Source organism: Amblyomma mixtum, chromosome 3, assembly GCF_055824585.1.
Source record: "Amblyomma mixtum isolate Tamu chromosome 3, ASM5582458v1, whole genome shotgun sequence".
Classification (NCBI taxonomy): Eukaryota; Metazoa; Arthropoda; class Arachnida; order Ixodida; family Ixodidae; genus Amblyomma; species Amblyomma mixtum.
In genome coordinates this window covers 124551595-124573405 of record NC_143014.1, presented here as the reverse complement: position 1 = coordinate 124573405, position 21811 = coordinate 124551595, and the positions used below count along the sequence as shown (strand labels likewise).

General features: G+C 46.8%; 1 protein-coding gene and 1 pseudogene across 1 annotated transcript; one reads left to right on the top strand and one right to left on the bottom strand.

Annotated features, from left to right (window-relative positions):
* Positions 1–21811, top strand: part of LOC149351726 (uncharacterized) — an 83306-nt pseudogene that overhangs the window by 46478 nt on the left and 15017 nt on the right.
* On the bottom strand, positions 18154–19745 carry LOC149351727 (zinc finger protein 711-like). The gene is made up of 2 exons (XM_089584079.1): positions 19623–19745; positions 18154–18597 (listed from the first exon to the last, which is right to left on the bottom strand). Exons 1-2 carry the CDS (start codon positions 19743–19745, stop codon positions 18154–18156), a joined length of 567 nt encoding a protein of 188 aa, XP_089440205.1.

Below are 21811 nucleotides of genomic sequence, written 5' to 3'. Positions count from 1 at the left end.
TTTTGATGGAGGCGAAATTCTAGAGGCCCATGTACTGTGCTATGTCAGTGCCCGTTAAAGAACCCCAGGTGGCCGAAATTGCCGGAGCCTTTCAACACGGCGCCCCTCATAGCCTGGGTCCCTTTGCGGTGCTAAGCATCAATAAACCAAACCAAACCAAACCAGATCCCCCCTTGTGCACACTTTGCACGGTTTGACAGGAAGCATCAGCAATAACGGCGGACGGTAGCTAAACTCCAAGCATTTGTTTTAGAATCATCTTTACCCGGTACATTCGAATCAAGTTAGTAGCAACTACTGACGGCGCTTGTCAACGAGCAAAAGCAAATACAGTGAACGTTTTGTGCGCATATGATGTCCTCAGGAGGCTAAATGCCGCATACCCACGGCGGGGGATTGGCCAGGGTGCATAGCGGATACAAACGCACTCATGTGCAAGGAGTGGGGTATTTAGATAATTTTGTGTCTTAGACTAAAATTTGTAGGAAAAAAATGGGAAGAACAACAACGCAAAAGAAAAGCAGTGAATTCTTATTCTGCCAGAGGAGTCTACCTGATGTAATTGTATAGTCGCGAATATAATCGCACACTGGTTTCAGGGCATATCCCTAGGCGCTACTCCGAAGGAGAGGAGAATCGGAATAGATAGAGGACGCCCTAGTCGAGTTAAGGGGTCTCGAAGTAAATTTTATGGAGAGAAACGAACCGCCGGCATGAGAGGAAACAGTGATCTACGGAATCCATTTCGCCACAAGACCTACAAGGGTTGGTCACAGATAACCCCGACCGACGTAAATAAAGATTTAGCCACGGTATTGTGCAGCACAAGAGGGTCATGGACGACTCACATTGCTTTCAACTGATCATCCGCACACTCCGAGGAAATGACAATTGTTGAAAATCCGCTGCAGCAAGGAGAGGCTCATGGTTGAAGTAGTGGAGACGCTGGAAACGCTGAAAGCATCCTATAGTCAAGTACACAGTATTCGTGACGAACGGAACCTTAAGTCCACAAATCGCAGACTTTGCTAATAAATCAGCCCTCTCATTAGAAGCAATACCACTTTGCCCAGGGACCTAGCGAAAGCATACCTCTATAATATGTGGTGGAAGAAAAGATTGAAGGGAACGACTGATGGGGTATCCCTCAATCTTTCTGGCGCTGTCAAGACGGAAGGGCTCTCTGAAATGATCACAACGTGTCAGATACCGCAGAGAATCCTTATTAAGGCTAACTAAAAGACCAGAAACTCAGCGACAGAATTGGGGTATTGTCAGGGGCCAGAAATTAATAACTCCAATCAAGAACACTTGACTAATCGCCAATGGCTGTCTTTTCATTTTGCTAGAAGGCGTCTCTAAGAACGGCAATATCGGTAAGAAAATTCTCTAGATACTCCTTTATAAACCTATTTAACATATTCGCAGGCAGATTCTTAGCATTCCTTGGGAGCGGGTCGTCAAAAGAGACTACCGTATCAGCCCACCGGTGAATAACTTGTACTAAATATTTATTCATACAGAATTTTTTTACAGCAGGGGAATAATGAAGATTACCTAAGGGAGCTTAAACCTAGGCCAAATAGTGCCAAAGAAAAGAGTTGGGTTCGTACTAATGATGGGTCTAGCCAATCCAGGAACAGGCTCCAGAGGCCTTAGAAGCATCCGCACAGTGAGAAGCAGAAACCGCGAATTCAGATGAGGTACCCGCGTATCCAAGTCCAGCAGTTATCTTAGTTCTGTCTCTCCCTCTTCGCCTTCGTGGCATCTCTTCTTCCTTTGCATCGCTCGTTAGTTACGTCACATCGCTGGCGCGTAGCTGCGCGCCTCTGAATCAAAGCACCAGCCTCGGTGACTGTTGTGGCTTAGCGGTTGCACCTCTGTATCCACCGCTCCTGCGTCGTGACTTCCACAGCTTCGCAAGCAGTCCGGAGACACTGATCCGCAGACCGCCGCGTCGTTCCTAGCCACCAGGTTTCCTATGCTGGCCGAGATGGAAGCCAGGCGCAAGTCTCCAGATGAAGGTGTCGCCTCCGGTGTGTCACCCAAAAAGGTAAGCCGTATTGCCGTCCAACGACCATCGGCAATCTTATTATGGACCCGGAAGTCCCTGTTTGTAGCCCGCTGCATGTTTAGTTGAGGGAGACGAGGACCGGAAGCAGTCGAGACTGTCCCTTCGGGACTGCCTATTGTGCGCAGTCGCTCAGCAACAAGCTATGATTCATGTTGTTTGAACATCGACCAGACTGGGTTTCACTTTGGTGAAAGGGTAGTTGAAAGCAGTATCGAAGCCAGTCAGATGGAGGCTCCATTTTTCTGCCCATTCAAGAGGGATCGGCCTAATTACCAGATCACCATTAGGCGTTGCGGCATGGACAGGTGTTCGAAATTTCCGGAGCCCTCCACTACGGCGTCTCTCATAGCCTGAGTCGCTTTGGGACGTTAAACCCCATAAACCAAACCAAACCAACCAAATGGATAAAGGCGAAAGCCTCCTATATCCGACTAGCGTAAACTCGTCGGTATCGACACTATCAGTGAGCAATATAACATCATACCGATGTTGATACCACCTGTGAGTGGTAGCCAGTTGGATTAGAATTGCAGCGGTCTTTGTCCTTATGGCTGAGAAGAGTGAAGATCAATTACAAAATGCCAAATACCGGTTGAGGTACCGATGGCTAAAAACTGGTCGCTGGCGCTCACCGACTATGCGTGGATTTTGCTGCAGTCAAGCCACGCTCCAGTTCATGTAATACTCAATTGTACTTCTGCCGCGCTTGAGGAAATCGATGTGGCAGAACATCTACCTTGGTAGCGAAACACCTGAAGCAGCATAGCGTCTGTGCCGATGAGAAAACGCGACCTTTAAGAGCACTGAGTGACCAACCCGCCGTGTTGTCCCTGCTGCAGAGCCACAGCTCGGGCCAGAGCCAGCGGCTGGACATACCGCTGACATGGGAGAACGTCGTCCATGTGTGCTGGTGGTGCAAAGCCGCTTTCCAACTTCGTAGCGAGTTGAACGCGCACCAACAGGAGAAGCATGGTATTGGCGGCAGCCCCTCGTCGCACTAAAGTGAATAAAAAATAATGTTGGGCTAGTTGATGCTTTTGATCTAAAGACTGCGAAATATTACTAGCGTTAAAATACACACAAAGGACCGAGAGCAGAAACACACAGGAAAGAAGCTAGAAGCGCCGTCTGTCCTGTGTGTTTCTGCTCTCTGTCCTTTGTGTGTATTTTAACGCTAGTAATATGTCGCAGACTAAAGTGAAGTGTCCCATTTGCCACCTCAAGTGCAAGAACAAGAACATGATGGTTCTCCACCTCGGCACGCACATGGGGGAGCGCCAGTGCTTCAAGTGCGGCGCACAGTTCGCCAGCTCCCGCTTTGCCATATTCCACAAGCGCAACGGTGGCAGCTTCCAGGGCGGTTTCAACAGGACGGTGTTCGCTCATAAGAGCGACCTGAACGAGCACGTGGGCTTAGAGCACGCCAAGCAGGAATAGCTGAAGCCTCCGCGTAATCCGGCCAGCCTGTAGGCGGCCGGATTACGCGGGGGCACACTGCCGATGTGCGCGGAAGAAGCGAAAGCGCGCACGTATTTACATCCACATTTATGGTAGAAATTTGAGCATCCTATTCGCTTCAATAATATATACTACATAGAACACCAGCGGCAGGTTTGACACAAGACGCACTTATATTAAGGGGTTATCTTAGAACTTTTATAAGGCCAGCCTGTGGTAGAAAGGAGGCTGTTTCATTTTAAGACGGCAGGTTGCTTTAATTCAAGCACGGATGCTCACATTCTGCAGCTAATTTATTGAATATACGACACATGTATACACCACTCGAGCGCCAGAATTTCATTCAACTGCGGAGGCCGCCGTTTGCAGCTTAGCAGTCTGGAGTGCATATTGCAACCGTGCAAAACGACGATGGACGAAGAGATGAAAACACAGGACTAAACGCGGAACTTCAACTAAGGTTTACTACAAGGAAAACCACATTTATACGAGGTTCGTAGTCACACCTGATTGACAGCAGACAACATCACCTTATACAGGAACGTGGGCGCGCATGGCACAAGTTAGCATCTAGATAGTGAAATGTTTAGGGGAATCCCCCAACGTGGATTCTATATTGGGCATCCAGATAGTTTAATTATTTCTTGGATAAGGAAATTGAAGTGGTGCTCATGCAACGGTCATATTCTTTTTTTATGAAGTAGGCTTCAAAAATTGTTTTGCTAAGCTGGGTCGTTAATTTTTTCAGGACAATTATGTCGCGGAACCTGGGCGTGCAGTTACGACAATGGCGACAATGTTTTGCCAGTTCACCACCCCCCGCCAATGATTAAAAGGCTGCGTGGTGTTCCTGAAGTCTAACATTCAAGCAACGTCCAGTTTACCCTACGTAACAATTCCCACATGTGAGGGGTATTTGGTACACCACCCCTGTTTTGCAGGCAACGAACCTATCTACGTGCTTAATGCGGCACTCATTCTTTTTTCCATTTCCCTGCACCATATCGCACATGCCCGAAAGCTTTCTGGGCGCTCTGAAGACCACCGGGACATCACATTTCATGGCCACTTTTTTGAGGCGATGGGAAATCTGGTGGAAGTACGGCAAAGCCACGGGTTTCCGGTGTTGCGGTTCTTGTCTTGGGTAGTGTTTCGGTGGTCATCGAGCTTCCTTGGCAAGGGCTTCTATCACCGAGATGGCCATCTCACAAGGAAAATCAGCACTATTCAGTCGTAACTGAAATTGTACGTTATCCTGCATTTCATGTGGGCAATACTTATCAAGAGCTGCACGCAGGCAGTTTTTTTCCTATTCCCCTATTTATAAGCTTTGAATGAGCTGACTAGGGGTTTAGAATACCTTTTTTTGAGCGAGGCTGGTACCTACAGAAAAACCTGGTTTCCACTAGTGCTAGTAACAATACAGATGTCCAAAAACTGCCAGCATCCCTGCAACGGCAACTCATAGGTGAAGCTCAACCCAAAGGCACACTCGCTGATTTCAAGAATTCGCTTCACTACTTTAGTAGCCCCTTCTAGAAATACCCCTTTCTAGAAAATGGCATAATCGTCTGCATATCTAAAAATCTTAACCGAGTGGGCTGTGTCAAGGCTTGTAGCGATTCGCTTATCACAATATGATAAAAAGATGTCGCTTAACAATGGAGAAATACATGAACCGATACACACACCATGGTTCTGAATGAAGTTCTTTTCCTCAAAATTAACTATGCTCGAAGTAAGATAAAAACGAAGCATTTCTACAAAGTCATCCACACTTATGCCCCATGCGTTCTGAAAAGCTACCGGGCCGTCAACAGCGTCAATTGAAAAAGGAAACAACGATCCACCTGCGTTTTCATGGTCACTAAGAAATGTAATGAGCTCTTCAGAATTCTTAGTCAAGAACGGGTCCTCAAAGTTGAGCATGCGTAGGTGTTTCTGAAGAAACTTCGAGACTGCCCCCTGCCACGTATCACGTTCAGGTACAATGGCTCGACATCGTCGCCATTGTCCTTACTGGACGCCCAGGTTCCGCGACACAGTTTCATTGTAAAAATTAAAAACCCAGCTTAGCCGGGAAATTTTTGAATCCTACTTCATAAAAAAAGAAAATGACCGTTGCATAGGCACCACTTCAGTATCCTTATCCAAGAAAGAATTCAACTGTCTAGATGCTAACTTGTGCCACGCACGCCCACGTGCCTGTATTATGTGATGGTGTCTGCTGTCTATCAGGTGTAATTACGAATTTTGAATCAATGCAATTTTCCCTGTAGTAAACCTTGGTTGCAGTTTCGCGTTTTGTCCTGTGCTTTCCTCTCTCCTTCCCTCGTCGTTTCGCGCGGTTGCAACATGCACTCCATTGTCAACCACCAACCAGGCCGCCTTCGCCTGTTACATGTGGTTAGCGCTCGCATCAGCAATACTGTAATTCACAGAAATGATTCACTATGGTCTTGTTACACGAGAACGCATGCTTCAGAGCGCTCACTCGTGTGCGTGCTGTCCAAGCGTCGAAATCTTGATCAGTTGACGGATGCGTCCTGCAATCCGAAAAGTTGGACGGAACTGCGCCTTGGCGAAGGCGCCGACATGGCAAAGAAGCAGTGATTCCACGCCCTGAACCATCATTCAGGTAAGTACCTCTTTCAACATATCCGCCGAGGTTAAATGTGCCTTGCCTACACACGCATGCCGTATGCTCCGTATGCTCTGTAAATGCTAACACAATAAATGGAGCGCATTCGAAAACCGCACTTTTGTCAAGTTTTTTTCTTATCGTAGAGAAAACTATTTTATGGTAGAGTGTAAGTATAAATATATTGATTTAACACAAAAAGTTAGTAGACATAAATTTACCGGCTCAGCGGATCAATCATCGAAAACTGACTGCCGTTAACGGCCGAGAGGTCAGCAGTGGCAGCCCCGATTTGACGTTCACTGGCGACGCCCGTTTTGGCCTCTCTACGCTCACGTGCACACTCTGCCTTCTTCCGCTTGCGGTCATCGCTTTCAGCGCGTTACCGGCACACTTCATGGACTCCAGGGCCCGCTTGCATGAATCCAATTAGACAGTCTAGTTCCCCGTGTTGTCTCAACGGCAGCCTAAACCCTTCATTAGTTTTTTGAAAGGAAAGATCAATGGGACCTCAATCCCGCTGCGACACAGATAACGCAAAGACGCCGTGAGTGCGACCTTTAGATCCCCACGTCAGGATGCTCAGGCGTCCTCAGGTTGCCCCTAACTGGTCCTCAAGTATTCCAACTTGGATCCATTAGACCGCCCTTTGCGCATACTCACGATGTCGTGAGGATCATGTTTGAGGACGTCTTCGGTAATACTTCAGGATTTGTAGCAGTAGCTTTTTAAAGCTAATTTAATACAAGCTGACCAGATGAATAAAAATTGAGAGGCACAGCACGGGTTTACTCTGTCCAGCTCCGCAGAAAGCTATAGCTCCCTCAGGAATTTACTTTTGCTAAATGAATTGAAAAGACGAGTGGCCCCACAATCTAGAGCCCAACCCCATCAGAAGCATGCGTTACATAAGACCATTTTTAAAATAAAAAAAATATCTTGAGGCGTCACCTCAAGGCATTCAGTATTTTTGGCCACAGTGGTCTCCCCCATTATATACTATTGCACACACCTATCTTTTAATACAGCTGCAGTTGGAAAATAGTGAGAGCTAAAGTGGTTTCATCTCAGCTCACTTCCACAATATCGTCCTGCGATAGGACGATTTTAGGACGTTTGACCAATTTTCATCTTCGAGTTATCCAGGAAAGTGTAAACTGAGGACATCCTCATGAGGAGATTTAATTACCCATGATGCACTCACGAATGGTGCTCAGAGTGTTGTGTTCGGAAGAAGGACTTGCCGTCGATCGACGCAGGAGACCCGAGTCTGCCTGACCTGAGCAGCCCGACAAAGCGGGGGTGGACGGCTGATTTGTCCTTCCCTACCTGAAGAGTTCATCGATGTGAGCTGTCAGCACTCGTGTCTCCCGCGATTAGGGTCGCCGCATAAGGAGCCAACGACCTTTGGGCCTGGTCGGCCGGCGAGAAACCATTCAGTCCACGACTGCAAGACGCCAAGGTTCCTGCTTGTCAGTGCGTGTTTCTGTGAGATGTGCGCGGTCGCGTGGTGAGGGCGCAGCCTATGAAGAGGCCAAACGCCCATTGGACACTCGACTAGATATCGGAATCCCTAGCAGGGTTGCCTGAGGAATATCAACGGTACTTAAGCCGCAATCCGCCGTGTGTCAGAGTTTCTTTCCCACTTTTTGTCTCTCTGTTTATGTTGTGAATATGTAGAATAAACCTTCAAGTTTGCTACCTACCCTGAAGGCTTCCCTCCGTAGTCTGCCCGGTTCCTCCTGATGCGGTGAAGACCACGGTCCAGATCCACCAAGCACATCAGTGCCGAAAGGCGGCGGCGCTTGGCCTCGGCAGCGGGCAGCGCGTTTCCTAGCAGCGACCGCAGACGGAGCGTACCCCAACTCACTGGCCAACCCACTGGAGTCCGGCGTTTTAGTTGCGTGCGCTCAACTCCCCGTTCGAGACAGGAGGCATTTCCCATCGTGTGAATCCCACTTTCCTTATGATGGGATTCAGACCTCTCGATATATGAAAAGCATTACTAAAGTAGTTAAAGCTCAACTATTTATTACTATTTCATTGGCCTGTTGTGTTTTTCTGCACGCCATCAATGACTAGGCTATGCCGAAGAAAGCGGCATTCTAGCTCAAAATCCACTTTTAAAAAATGGCTGTTGTAGGTGAAGCACACTGTATAATCCTCACAAGTATAATAACAATTGACGGCGGATATATCCTTCCGCCTTCAATGTTCTTCAAAGCGCAAATTCGTCGCTCTCTTCCATCGTGACCTGCTGAACAAATGATGACGGCAATAATGACCCAGACTGCATGTGCGTTCTGGAAAGGCACCAGCCTTTGAATATGGATATTAATATGATAAAAAGAAGGGAGCGGGAAAATCCAATATTTGTATCAGTCAATTACTGGAAGTAGCCAAAGAGAACGTTTGAAGTTAAAGAAAACGCAGAACCCAGAAAATGTCACAATGCCAAGTAAGTGACAAAAAGTGACTCCACAAGGACGGCCAGGTAAATTTCCGCTGCCACAAATGGACCCTGATCATTGAACCTCAGCAAGAAGAGCTGTTTGTGCAATTTTAATTTCGAATACAGGCCTTCGAGATATTTCTTACACACAACTCAAGGTATGGTCCCGGAAAATGAGCCACATGCCCTCTGTGAATCCCTGACATAGTCATTCTGAAAACTTCAGCGGTGTTAACAAATTCGACTTAGGTCATCTTTGTGGTCACATTAATTAGGAAAATCCCGAAATTGTTATTTTTCTTTGATTCTTTCTCAGTCAAGTCATTAAACGCTAAGCATTACGCAGTAGCAAGAGTAGTACATGGCTGGCTGCAGTGACATTTACACATCGATGTCGCTTTTCTCGCATTTTTCACCCGCCTTACACGTTGTGCTCTCAGAGGTGCGATGCCGATGGCAGTAGCGCCCAATAGTCCGCAGCGAGGCTCCGCAAGGAAACCGAATATGTAGCGAGAACTTGGGCCTAACACAAGTACAGCTCGTCGGCTTTGTGTCGTCAGGAAAGGATGATATACAAACAGCACTGCTGGCCGTTTCTGTAGAGTTTGCGGTGGAATATCGATTAAAAATGAGAAACCAAATTCGTATTATACTTGTTACCATTCTCGAGGGAGTATGCGACACGCTTCTGCTCTACTTGTAGAGAAATGGTCAGACGCGAAGATTCCAGGTTTCCGTTGATATGTAATTTGTCCGCACCTAAAATTCTCGCTCGACATTGTGCCTGCAGAGGCGGCACTCGTGTGAGCTCCTCCTGGAAGACGTGTGCGATGGCTGCAGCCGTCATAGTTCTAGAGTTCTTTTTTTATTGCATGAATTTTAGCTCAAATTCAAGTCATAGAACAGCTTTTCTCTGCGATAGCAGTACCAGTGGCACTTGGCGAAAATGCCGGCGTCGTCCGTGTGAAGCTTCTGCGGGTGAAGCCTCCGCCCTCCAGAAGTGTCACCAACCCACCCATCTCCATCCACTAAAAGCACACAACGCAGAACGAAAAAGTTGTAGGCTTATCAAGGTTAAGCCCAGTGGATGCGAAGCAGCCTTCGTTTTGCATTCTTATTATTAACGTCCGTAGCGTTTGGAGGCATCTTGATCGCATACACGCCCGGCCGAAAGACGCTGGCGCGGTTGCGGGCACAGAGACTGACGCGACGGCGGGCGCGCGCCGCCTCATCCCTGGCGTGACGTCACATATCACGTGATGCAGCGATGGTGGCGCCGCCGCCGCATCGCGCGCGACGGCGCGAACCGAAGCGTGGCGGCCTTCGCCGGGCGACGTCCGACGGCGCGATATGAGGCCCCATCTGCAGCCGGTGTGACGTCATCACGTGACGTCACATCACGTGATCTCACTTCAAGGTCAATGGTGGCCACCGCCGGGTGTCGCGTGAAGGCCCGAAACCTACGTTAATATGCTTCGCATAAAAAACGACGACGCAGTGGAAAAGACGGCTGCCCTTCAGAAACACCAACCACCTTCCCACCCCCGTAGCTAGGAGGCTGCCCACCCACACATGACCAACTTCGACTCACCAGCGCGCACGACTTCGACCCTCTAGAAGCGCCGCCCTCCTCCGTCCTTGTTCACACTTCAGGAAAGTTCTGTCGCTAGAGTAAAAACATTCGTTAGATTACACTCACCAAAGTAATTTTCGGTGGTAAATCCAACTTCGCTTCTTTCTCGCATCAGGTTTCGCGCTGTCAATTTTTTCTTTTATTGGCCCAGCGGCGACCTGCTCTGATGCTCCCCCACGAACAATGGCCCCGCGCGAAGCTCTCACTGGCGGCCTGAAATTCATCGCGAGGGGCCGCAATCGGCCCATCACCCTGCAACACGCAATTTGCACGTCCGCGCACCCCGTACTCCAACAACCTTGCGCGGGCAGCACCCCAGATTTATTTTTATTTTAATACCCTGTATTTGTACGTAGTATGTATTGCCGCCCTGCCCCTATCCTTCCTTCTATCACTCCCCCCTTTCTTTCCTTCTCCCTGTCCTCTCCGTGTCATTTTATTCCCGCTAGCCACAGCTCAGGTGCTCCAGGCTTCGGTGGCAGATGCCGTGGCTAGCAACATCTGTTCCTTCGATTTATTATTTTCTTATCACCGATAAATAGCCGCTAACAAATACAGTACGCTTAGTTTACTGAACATGTAGCTACACCTTGTGCTCAGAGGCGTACGGTGCAGCACAACTTTACTTACATTGAGGACTGGGGTGAGGGTTTACCAATGACAGTGATTTTTCTGTAACGGTTCTCAGGACGAACAAAAAAACATTGCTCCGAAACTCCGAAGTTTTGAGAGACATTAGGTGTGTTCCAGCGAAGAAATTTTTTAAAAGCCAGGGAGAGGGCGAAAAAAAAAAGAGGCAATCGACGTTTTGCGCCTGAATGCACCAAGGTGTCCTCATCATTCGTACGAAATTGAGCACCATGCTAAAGAAGTGTAACGGCATTTTTGCATACTCCCCTATGGCTCTCGGGAAGTGTATTTCAGACTTTCTACGTGTCTTCTGCTTTTTGCGCGTCTTAAGGCCAAAATATTACACAAACACAGACAGTGCGCTCGACCCAAATACACGCTGCTTCATGAAAATGACCACACGTGCTCGTTTCTGTAGGCGTTTCGAATATTAACCGCATATTGCGCAGCAATATAAAAAGGCTTAGCAGGAGCTACCGGTTGTTTGGCGCAGTTCAATAAGCCACAAAATGATGCTAGCCGCTAAGGGTGATCCAGCGGCAGGCATTGGGCCGAGACAAACGTTGCTGCAACTTTCAGCAGCTCTGGCAGCTGTAGAATGCCGTCTGATTTAACATCACTTTACGTATGCGCTGTTGTGGGCACATTCGCTGGTATTCCTAAGCACTTCAACTCTGTCCTGCTTTCCGCTTACCTAAACACTTTGATGTCGAGAGAGTGCGCTTAAATACAAGACCATCAAAGCCAGAATAAATTTTAGCAAATCTCCAAATAATTTGAATACATTGCTACTTTACGAGCTGTAGGCCATGCAATTCTTCTTCATGCTGCGGCGTCCACACAAAACTGGACAACTGAAACGCTGTCATGGATGCCCTTAAGACGCAGAAACACAGGCTCATGCGTGTTTTCTCGTTATTCACTCTTTTATACGATACATTTATACGCTCCACTTTTTGTTTAGCGTGCATTCCAGTCAGTGAAGAATTGCTACAGAGTGCATGAGTGAATGCGTATTTCAATGTCTGGTGTGCTTCCAAGGAATGTGTGCGTACCCGTACTGTACATCACGTCTATGGGACAGAAAAAAAATTGTATGAAAGAACTAGGAAGAGGGAAGGCGAGGAGACTGATCAGAAGGGTGCTCCGGTTGGCTATCCCGCACTGGAGGAGAGGGATGAGGAGATGTAAAAGGGAAAGACAAACCTCGTGACATCCCTTTACTCTAGTAATGCGCTTAATTTCTGTATAATGATTCTCTGACTGAAATGAATTTATGGACTACAGAATCGAAGCTTACAATCACTTTCTCTTTCAGTTTCGTAAGCAAGCCAGTCTTAACGGTTGGGCAGAATGGAAGTTAGATTTACTTTTGGTAGAGTCGTTAGTCTTCTGTTCCACTCATTTCGGGTGGTGAAGAAGGAATGGTCTAAAAGTAGCAAATTTGAAACTACATTTCTACCGTCTGGTACATTTCAGGAGCATTTAAAGTGCTTAGGCACCTTTAAGAGACAGTTGAAATATTCGCAATGTATCGCTATCATCTCGGCAAAAAGTTTCGGCTGGACGCACTGAGAGAAGCTGACAATTTCTATCGATGGACAGGCACATGCGTCCGTGCGAAATACGAATACATGTCATTCGCAGCATGACTGTCACTCGGGCCCCATGTGGTCTTTCACGCTAGGTAAATAACAGCTTCTATATTCAGCCATAATTTGGTACAATACGGAACAGCGCTTTATACACTCCGCTGAAAAAGCACTACCACACCCTTTGGAGCCGCTGATGTGAACCAGAACACCGTCGGCACCTCACCAGATAGTACCCGCGCTCTCTCACCGGTCCGATAGAAGATAATTCCCTAAAGTGGTCAGTGCAGATTCGACTGCCTGGGGTAGGTTTCCGTCTATTCTTTGTTGAATTTGCCCTCTACAGATGGTATAACTTGGGCTTACGGGGGGGTACCCAAAAACCCAAAAGAAACCGGACTTATTTTTGTTTGAACTTATTTGTTCACATTTTAAGCACAGACCTTCAATCTCCTTCAAAGTATTCCCCACTTGCAATGATACGCTTGTCGAATCTTTCATTCCATTTTTCAAAACATTGTTTCAATTCATCTTTTGTGATGCTTGACAGTGCCTCCGTCGTTTTTTTCTTCACCTCAGCAACATCAACGAAACGCTTTCCATTCACCTATTTTTTCATTCTAGGAAACAAAGAAAGTAGCACGGGGCAAGGTCGGGAGAGTATGAGGGTTGAGGAATAGGAGTCATGCCATTTTTGGTCCAAAATTGTCGTAGAGACAGGGCTGTGTGAGCAGGGGCATTGCCATGATGGAACAACCAGCCGCCCGACTGCCACAAATCTGGCCGCTTCCACCGCACACTGTTGCCCAATCTTTTCATAACATCGAAGTAGAAAGCCTGGTTAACTGTCTGACCCTGCAGAACAAATTCTCAATGGACGACTCCTCTCACGTCGAAAAAACAAATCAGCATTGGTTTGAGGTTTGGTTTCACCTGACGAGCTTTCTTGAGGCGAGGTGAATTTGAAGTTTTCCATTGGCAAGATTGTTGCTTTGATTCAGGATTCGGTTCAGGAACACTTGACTTGTCCCCATAGCATCGTCCTTGTACGTCTTTCTTAATATTTCAAGAGTTTCCATTCAACTTTTTCCGAGCAAAAATCAGAATTTCACCGGCGCACGCTGTTCACGAAAATCAGCCATTGCAAAAACGACGTTCACACAAAACAGTCGTCACTCTAAAACTCTGCCTAAACTAGTCTGACCTCCTTCAACGACGGCACTCGGCTTACTGACTCCGGAATGTTCGTTCTATGCGCTCCTAGTGGCAAAATGCGGTACCACAGAAGTTTTGCCGAGCAAAAAATTTAGTCCGGTTTCTTTTGGGTACCCCCTCGTAGAGCTCGGGAACGGGCATGACAATAAAGCGCAGCGTTGACGACGCTAGCGCAACGGGACGACACGGAACTGAGCAGATGACGCTCCGTAAGTACCTGTTCTGTGTAGCGACGTCCAGTCGTCTCCTAGTATCTTGCCATTGCAATGCAAAATGCCCTTCTTTCTGCAACGCCTTTCCCGAAGACTTTGCTGGACTCCTCACGCAGTTGACGGCGTAGTAAGCAGGCAGTATCGGGTAAAAAGACGACAACGACGAAAAGAAGAAGTTTCAAGGTGAAAATGGAAACTTAAAAGCCGTGCTCATGTCCGATTTCGTGCCCTGCCAAAGGCCGACTTTCGAGACGAGGCCGCTTATATCCGATAACTTCACTTTCGGGAGCCCCATGCGCCATCCAGCCTCATAGTAGAGATCACCTCGCCTTTTAAAAACGCACACATTAGCACTTGACAGAGAAATAAGTGCTTGTCGCTAAATTTCATTATCATCACACACTTTCTAAGCCGATGCGCACATCCAGAGATGTATCGTTCAGCATTTACTGCGCAAACTCGGGTCCAATCCAAACAGCGCTCCTCATATAATCGTGCACCTCGATGCGATTCACAGGTTCGCCTTCAGGATAGCGATTTCAGCATGAGCGAGGACTTCTGCCCAGCTACTCGACAAGCTCGAAAGAAACTTCTTGAGTTCGCGAAATCACTCAAAACTAAGTACAAGCTACGTCACAATAAATTGCTTGCCAAAGACAAATGCTACTTTTATGACGCGCTTACCAACAACATACACGAGATGCCACCCGCTAGCCGAACAGTTGATAACGAGGCCCCACCTACCATGGCAACACGTTCTGGCCGCACTTACTCGTCCAAAAGTTAGGAATGGGTGAGGGGAAGCGGATCAGTGTCGAAAGTTTCCGTGCTGTACACGAACATTCGCAGCCTTTACAATAAAAAGGACTATCTTAATGCGCTAATTAACGACTCTGAAGCAGACATGATTGTCCTAACCGAAACTTGGCTTTCTGAGAAAATATCATCATATGAACTGTTCGACTGCAATAAACACATCGTTACTTTTCGTTATGATCGAACTGATAGAATGGGTGGTGGAGTCCTAATTGCTATTAATGAATTCAGTGTTTTCCTATATCTATTGATTGTGACTTAGAAACAGTTTGGTGCTGTATAACTGTTGCTTTCAAAAAATTTGGTATTGGTGCCTGTTACCGCCCTCCCAGTTGCAGCACGGCGTTTTGTGAAGGTATCCATGACTGTCTTAACCAAATCACTGTACAGTTTCCTGGTGCACCTATTTTTTTGCTTGGGGATTTTAACTTCCCAAGCATTGACTGGTCCAATCTTTGCGCTAGTTCTACTACCGCTGAAGCTTCTAACTTTCTCACTGTTCGTTCTGACTTCAGTTTATCTCACCTTGTCAATCTACCAACACGTGTAACACCATCGTCATCTTCTTTGATTGATCTAATACTTACATCAGCTCCTGACGTCCGTTCTGCAGTGTTACACGTACCAGGCTTCAGCGACCATGACATATTACACTTCTCGTTTTCAGTGCCATCTACGCGAGCAAAGCGACAAAAAAAACGAATCCGAGATTACAACAAAGCCAACTTTGACGCTATTAATATGGAGCTCTCCTCATTTCTCGATGACATTTTACTAATCCACACGAGGCTTTCGGTTTCCGAACTCTGATCATCTTTTAAAAGTAAACTTCTCCATCTCAGTGACAAGTATATTCCACTAAGAACGATCCATCACTCATCCAGTGCCCCGTGGTATAACACCTATCTAAAACGCTTATCCAATAAGAAAAAAAGGCTCTTTCGCCAAGCAAAAATGAGATGTAGCCCTAACCGATGGTCAATATACAATCAGGCAGCACAAAACTACATAAACGCTCTGAAAACAGCTAAATTCAATTTCTTTAACACCACACTTCCTTCCGTAATAAGTACGAATCCGAAACAATTTTGGAACATTGTAAAGAGCTCCAACGATCGAACAATCACCCTGGTTGACGAGTCTGGCAAACAGGTCAGTGAAAATTTATATGCTGCCTTATTGAATAACACCTTTTCTCTCTCGTTCACTAGCCCCTCAGCCACTCAATGCCCGCTTTTCCCTCATGCTCATTTTTCTCCAATGGACCACATTGTTTTTGATCCCGCCGGAATCAGAATCATCATTAATAAACTGAAACGATCATCGTCTTGTGGTGTCGATGGAATCACATCAAAACTCCTTCAGAACACTACTGAATACTGCTCTATTTTATTAAGCTTTATTTTTACCAAATCACTTAACGAGAGCTGTCTACCCAAAGACTGGAAAACAGGGAAAGTTGTTCCTATTTACAAATCTGGCCATTCACACAAACCGTCTAACTATCGCCCCATTTCCTTGACATCAGTACCGTGCAAAGTACTTGAGCACATAATCTTCACCAACCTCGTCAACGTTCTCGAATCAAACCAGTTTTTTCATCCCTCCCAGCATGGATTCCGTAAATTATACTCATGCGAAACACAGTTACTTATGTTCACCAATGATCTACATTCATTTTTAGACTCGGGGTTCATTACTGATTGTGCGTTTCTAGATTTTTCCAAGGCCTTTGATAAGATTAATCATCAACTTCTTATACTAAAACTTAGTCACCTTAACATCGATCCTGTAGTACTTGACTCGATAATTGCATTTCTTTCAAACCGCACCCAGTATGCCACAGCTAACGAGACTGACTCCCTTGAGGTACCCGTCCAATCAGGAGTGCCTCAGGGATCTGTCTTGGCTCCATTGCTTTTTCTTATTTATATTAATGACTTACCCAACTGCGTATCTAGCTCTATTTGTCTTTTCGCTGGTGACTGTGTAATTTACCGTAAAATAACTAACGCTTCTGATGTGACTTTACTCCAGACTGACTTAAATAATATCGCTTCTTGGTGCTCCCTTTGGCAGATGAAACTGAATGCTGCAAAATGCAAAACAATGCGAATTTCCCGCAGTCAATCATCCTGTCCAAGCTACTGTATTAATGATTCTCCACTCGACTCCGTTTCAACTTGTAAGTACCTTGGAGTACACATTGCGAATAACCTTTCCTGGAAGTTTCATATTAACTACACAACAGCCAAAGCCAATCGCATGCTTGGGTATTTGAAACGTAACTTTTCACTAGCTCCGTCGTCACTTAAAAACAGCTATATACTACCTATGTACGACCCAATCTCGAGTACGCTTCATCCATATGGGAACCTGGCCATGTATCACTGAATAAAACCTTGGAGAGCGTACAAAATCGCTCTGCTCGTTTTATTCTCAATAATTACCACCGCACAGCAAGCGTCACTAACATGAAACTAAATCTAAATTTGCCCCCTCTCACTGTCCGTCGTAAGATTTCTCGTATTTGCCTCTTCCATTAAATTTATCATCATAACCATCAACTCAGGACGCGCCTGATCACAGATGCTGCGCATGTTTCTGCCCGTGTAGATCACTGCTACAAAGTCGCCATACCTCGCCACAACACCATGACATATGCACACTCATTTCTACCAAAACATCCCGTGACTGAAACCATCTACCTGCTGACCTGGTCGCTATCACCGACAACCACCGATTTCGTCCTTGCCTTACTAACATATTTTGAAGCCCTTTTTTACTTTCTTTTTAAAACTTGCACTGGCGCTTATCATGATCTGTATGACTGTTCCTTTATTTTATTTTATTTATTTTTTTTTATGTTGATGCTGTACTCTGCTGCATTCTGTTCAACCAAACTATTGCACATTTGTAACCGACCCGTGTGCTTTGAATACGTGCCGTTTTTGTTCTTTTTTCGTCGTTGTTGTTGTTGCCTTTATATTTTTTTTCTCTGTTTCCTTTTATTAACCAAATTGCATAGTGTCCCTTGTATTTCTGCCCCTCCCCTCTACAATGCTTTTGTAAGCCCTGAGGGTAAAATAAATAAAAAAGAAAAAAGCGCAGTCTAAAAACCCGTCGATTCTCACATCGTGCAGACATCTGAATACTGAGTTCATTCGGTCAATGACATCTCCCTAAAAGTTAGGTAACCCGTGTTTTTCTTTGATTTTTTTTTTGCACGCAAACAGACAATTTCCCCTTCGAGTCCGGAGGTCTTCCCAGTGTTTACCTTCTGATGGCTGAACGTAAAACTTGGGTGGCTGAAAAGCCGTGCCAAACCGACGGAGGCATTTTCTCAGAACGAAGCGCACTTTTTTTATTCAAACCACCGCCATTCGCTTCAAGCCCAGGCGTGGAGGGTATCGCTCCTGCCTTCGCTGGCCTACCGGTTGCTCCCAGAGCGCGGACCCATCGGTTGGCGGAGGTGCTCCCGCTGACAGTGGTCATCTCGGTCGCTCTTGTGGGCGAAGAGCTTTCTGCAAAACCCGCACTGGAAACGACCGCCCGTGCGGTGGAGGCGCCTGTGGGCAATGGCGGAGGTGGCGCTCGCGAACTCAGCACCGCACTTGAAGCACCGCCTCCCGCCGATGTGTTTTCCCAAGTGGAGGGCCATAATGGTCTCATTACGGCACTTTCGGTAGCACATCGGGCATGGCACTTTAGTGCCCCGGGGCTCGTCGCGATAGTCATGCTTGAAAATCTGGTGGGCTATGAGGCGGCTAGGGAGGTGGAAGTTTAATTCGCAGAGCCAGCAGACGTGTATGGTGTCCTCTCCGGCCGGCCGAATGTTCCGCAGGCGACGCCTCTGGTCCGACATGTGGCGCTGCTGCAGAGAGAAGAAAGCGGGTCGGTCACTCAGCGCACCCTTGATCGTACCCTTGTGCGCACCGAAGCTCGCCGAAATGTTCAACAAGAGCACCTGAACTAAAAATTGTGAAATACAATCAAGTGGCGGAACCGAAAGCGAAACTATTCACTCCTCTGAATATAGCCAGTAATTATAAAGTTCAAAAGAAAAAAAAAAGAAACAGGCCTAGGCGAAACCTACGGAAAGTAAAGATAGATTACCAAAAGTTTTTAGATTAATCCTTACTTGAAAAACTTCGATATGCATTTTGGTCTTGAACGCAGAGACAGTTCAGCCGCTAAATTGCAATCTAGCCATGTGAGCAGTAATAGATGGCTTCTTTTGGTTTTGTGGGGGCTTAGCGTCCCAAAGCGACTCAGGCTATGAGGGACGCCTTAGTGAAGGGCACCAGAAATCTCGACCACCTGGCGTTCTTTAACATGCACTGAAGTCGCACTGTACACGGGCCTCTGTAATTTCGCCTGCATCGAAATTCGACTGCCATGGCCGGGATCGAACCCGCGTATTTCGGGTCAGCAGCCGAGCGCCATAACCACTGAGCCACCGGCGCGGAAATCATGGATGGCATCGAAATAAATATTTATATATCGAGTACTCGTGGGCAGTGATGGGTATACGTCAATCGGCTATATGCAGTTGTTTTTGCTTGGTCCCTATCTGTCCATGCGGCTCACACCTCATGATGGCCCGCAAATTAGGCCGAACGTATGTGCTGTGGCACGAAAATGAAGCATGCGCGTGAGTGTGTTGAACACTGCGTTCACCTGCCCTTTCTTAACAGCTAAATCCAGTCTTGCCTATGCTTAAACAGCTACAATCCTTGATTCGTGTGGAGTGACTTAACGCAGCTGGCACTCACGATGTAGCAAGCCAGACAGATTCCGAACTTCGCCGTCTCTAGTTAACCATCCGCTGGGCGACCACGAGGGACCACCGCGTCCACTGAGGTAGCCGATGGTTGTCGGAAGAAAGTGGGGGCTTACCACTTCGGGTGGCACGTCCGAGTCGTAGTCTTCTTCAATGGCGCGCCTTCGCCTGGCTTCCATCTCGGCCAGCGATGGAAACCTGATGGTCAGCAGCGAGGCGACGGTCAGCACCCGGTCCATGGCTCCGCTCTGAGGCGATCGAAGGAAACCGAGGAAGCGGAGGTGCAACCACCGGGTCCAAACGGTCAGAGGAGTAGGCGCGGCGGTTGGTCGGCGGGCAGCGACCCGCGAGCGATGTGGCGTAACTCACGAGCGATGCAAAGGAAAAAGAAACGCCACGAAGGCGAAGAGAAAGCGACAGTGCTAAAATAAGTGGGCGCAAAATATTCATGGTATTCTCTTTTTCTCGTTGATATCCGCAGTCCGTTATTAATACATCGTGAAATCAAAGTATTCGTTGGAGATGAGTTTAAACGTTAATACTGTTTAAACTTTAGAGTATCGCTGTGACTTTGGACTGCTGCTTTTGCTGCATCGGCATCTGTAAAACCTGTAGACGCGTGGGAACTGCCCTGCCGAAGAGCTTATACACCTCCGACTTTTGTGGTAAACCTCACGACCTATAGCACATACTCCCTGTAACTAGATATTCGTTGACATTCAAGAAACGCCAAGCTGCACGAACGGGTTCTTTGACGAAGAGAACAGATTACGCCCGCAGCTGCATCATAGCTGTGCCGTTGTGCATGGACAAACAGCGTTTTTTTTCCATCAGAGCGCATCAACCTTACGTGAAAGACATGAAGGTAAGTGCAAGGAAAGAGAAAAAAATAATGCTACAGCAAGGACTGTTGGATAAGCAACGGAGCCGTGCAGATACAACAAAGCTCATTTAAGTGGAAAAGTAAGGGCTGGTGAGCTGCGCAAAAACTGTTGCTGAGTGAAAACATGGCGCTTTCAAACACGCCCTCGCACATTTTCAGTCAAACCTCTCGATCTCATTTGCAAACATGTAGCTGTTTCCAGTTTCAGTCTGATTTATTGCACAGTTTTTCGGTTGTCTGCAGAAGCGTAGCCAGGGGGGGGGGGGGGGGGGGGGGGCTTATGGGGCTTCAGCCCCCCCCCCCCCCCCCCCCGAAATTTTCTCGAACTGTCACCGACCGCAGCATGGCTCAAGTACATATCGCGACTTCTGTTATCATACTTTTCTTCTTGCCTGGATGGTCTGTCTTTCCGTGTGTAAGGTTTACAACCTGTGATTGCGCAATATGTTTATTTGCCTTGCTTTACGCATTATATAATGTGACTTTTGCTTAGATACGTAGATTTAATGGAGGCATACGTGTATTTGAATATCTTGTTGCGAGGTTTTGTGTGACTGTTTCCAGTGACACTTCTCTGTGCTTTATCAAGTTTTATATTCGCATTTCTAATATTACATTTTATATTCGCACTTGCAATGCATATTTTGCAGAACGCCTCGTTTATTCATGTGCTCTCTGTTGCGAATAAAATTTCGGTGCAATTACTCTCATACATGACCGGTGACAGCTGCTGCTGTGCAGTACACTGAAACGAAGGACAGTGTCATTGAGATTTTTCTTTGGCCGTTGCATCTGTACAAAAATGTAAAGGTTCTTGAACGACAAAGATTCATTAAAATATTTGTCCTCTACTTGCTCATTTCGTGACCTTTACGTGTTTCATATCAGCGGCACGCACTGCTTTGCAGGTTTCGGACTGATAGCAATGACATGGAAGCATTGGCATCAGTTATGCCTGCAATGGTTTTTAAGACTACGAATGCATTTTTTTTTATTTTAAAAACTGCATATTTCACTTTTCTAGACAGTGCTTAGCGTTATCTAATACACAATGGCATTGTCAACATGCCAATGCAGTCATTATTCTTGCGTTTGATCCCTCCACAAATTCTACGAGGAGGCCGCGCTGCAAAATGAGCTCCCCCCCCCCCCCCCCCCCCCACCCAACAAAATTCCTGGCTACGCCACTGGTCTGTCTGGAAAACGGAAGTTAATTCGATGCCTGAGTTTGCTCGCTCGTAGTTCGAGGATGAGGTGATATCCGCCTCCGGGTACCCCAGTCAGAACTTACGGACTTCTTTCGGGTTGCCTATTCTAAAATTCTCTAATTATAAAATCCGCCACACCACCGCAAACAAACTTCATCGATTCGAAAAACGCATCTGAGGCAGTGGTGCAATCCTTAGCCTCTCACATAGCCAC

Bases quoted from the DNA above. Each gene is read 5' to 3' on its own strand.
- LOC149351727 (XM_089584079.1), bottom strand. From the start codon at position 19,745: ATGGACCGGGTGCTGACCGTCGCCTCGCTGCTGACCATCAGGTTTCCA. The intron at 18,598-19,622 runs GTAAGCCCCCAC...TTCTCTCTGCAG, and splicing joins CGGACGTGCCACCCGAAGTG to CAGCGCCACATGTCGGACCA.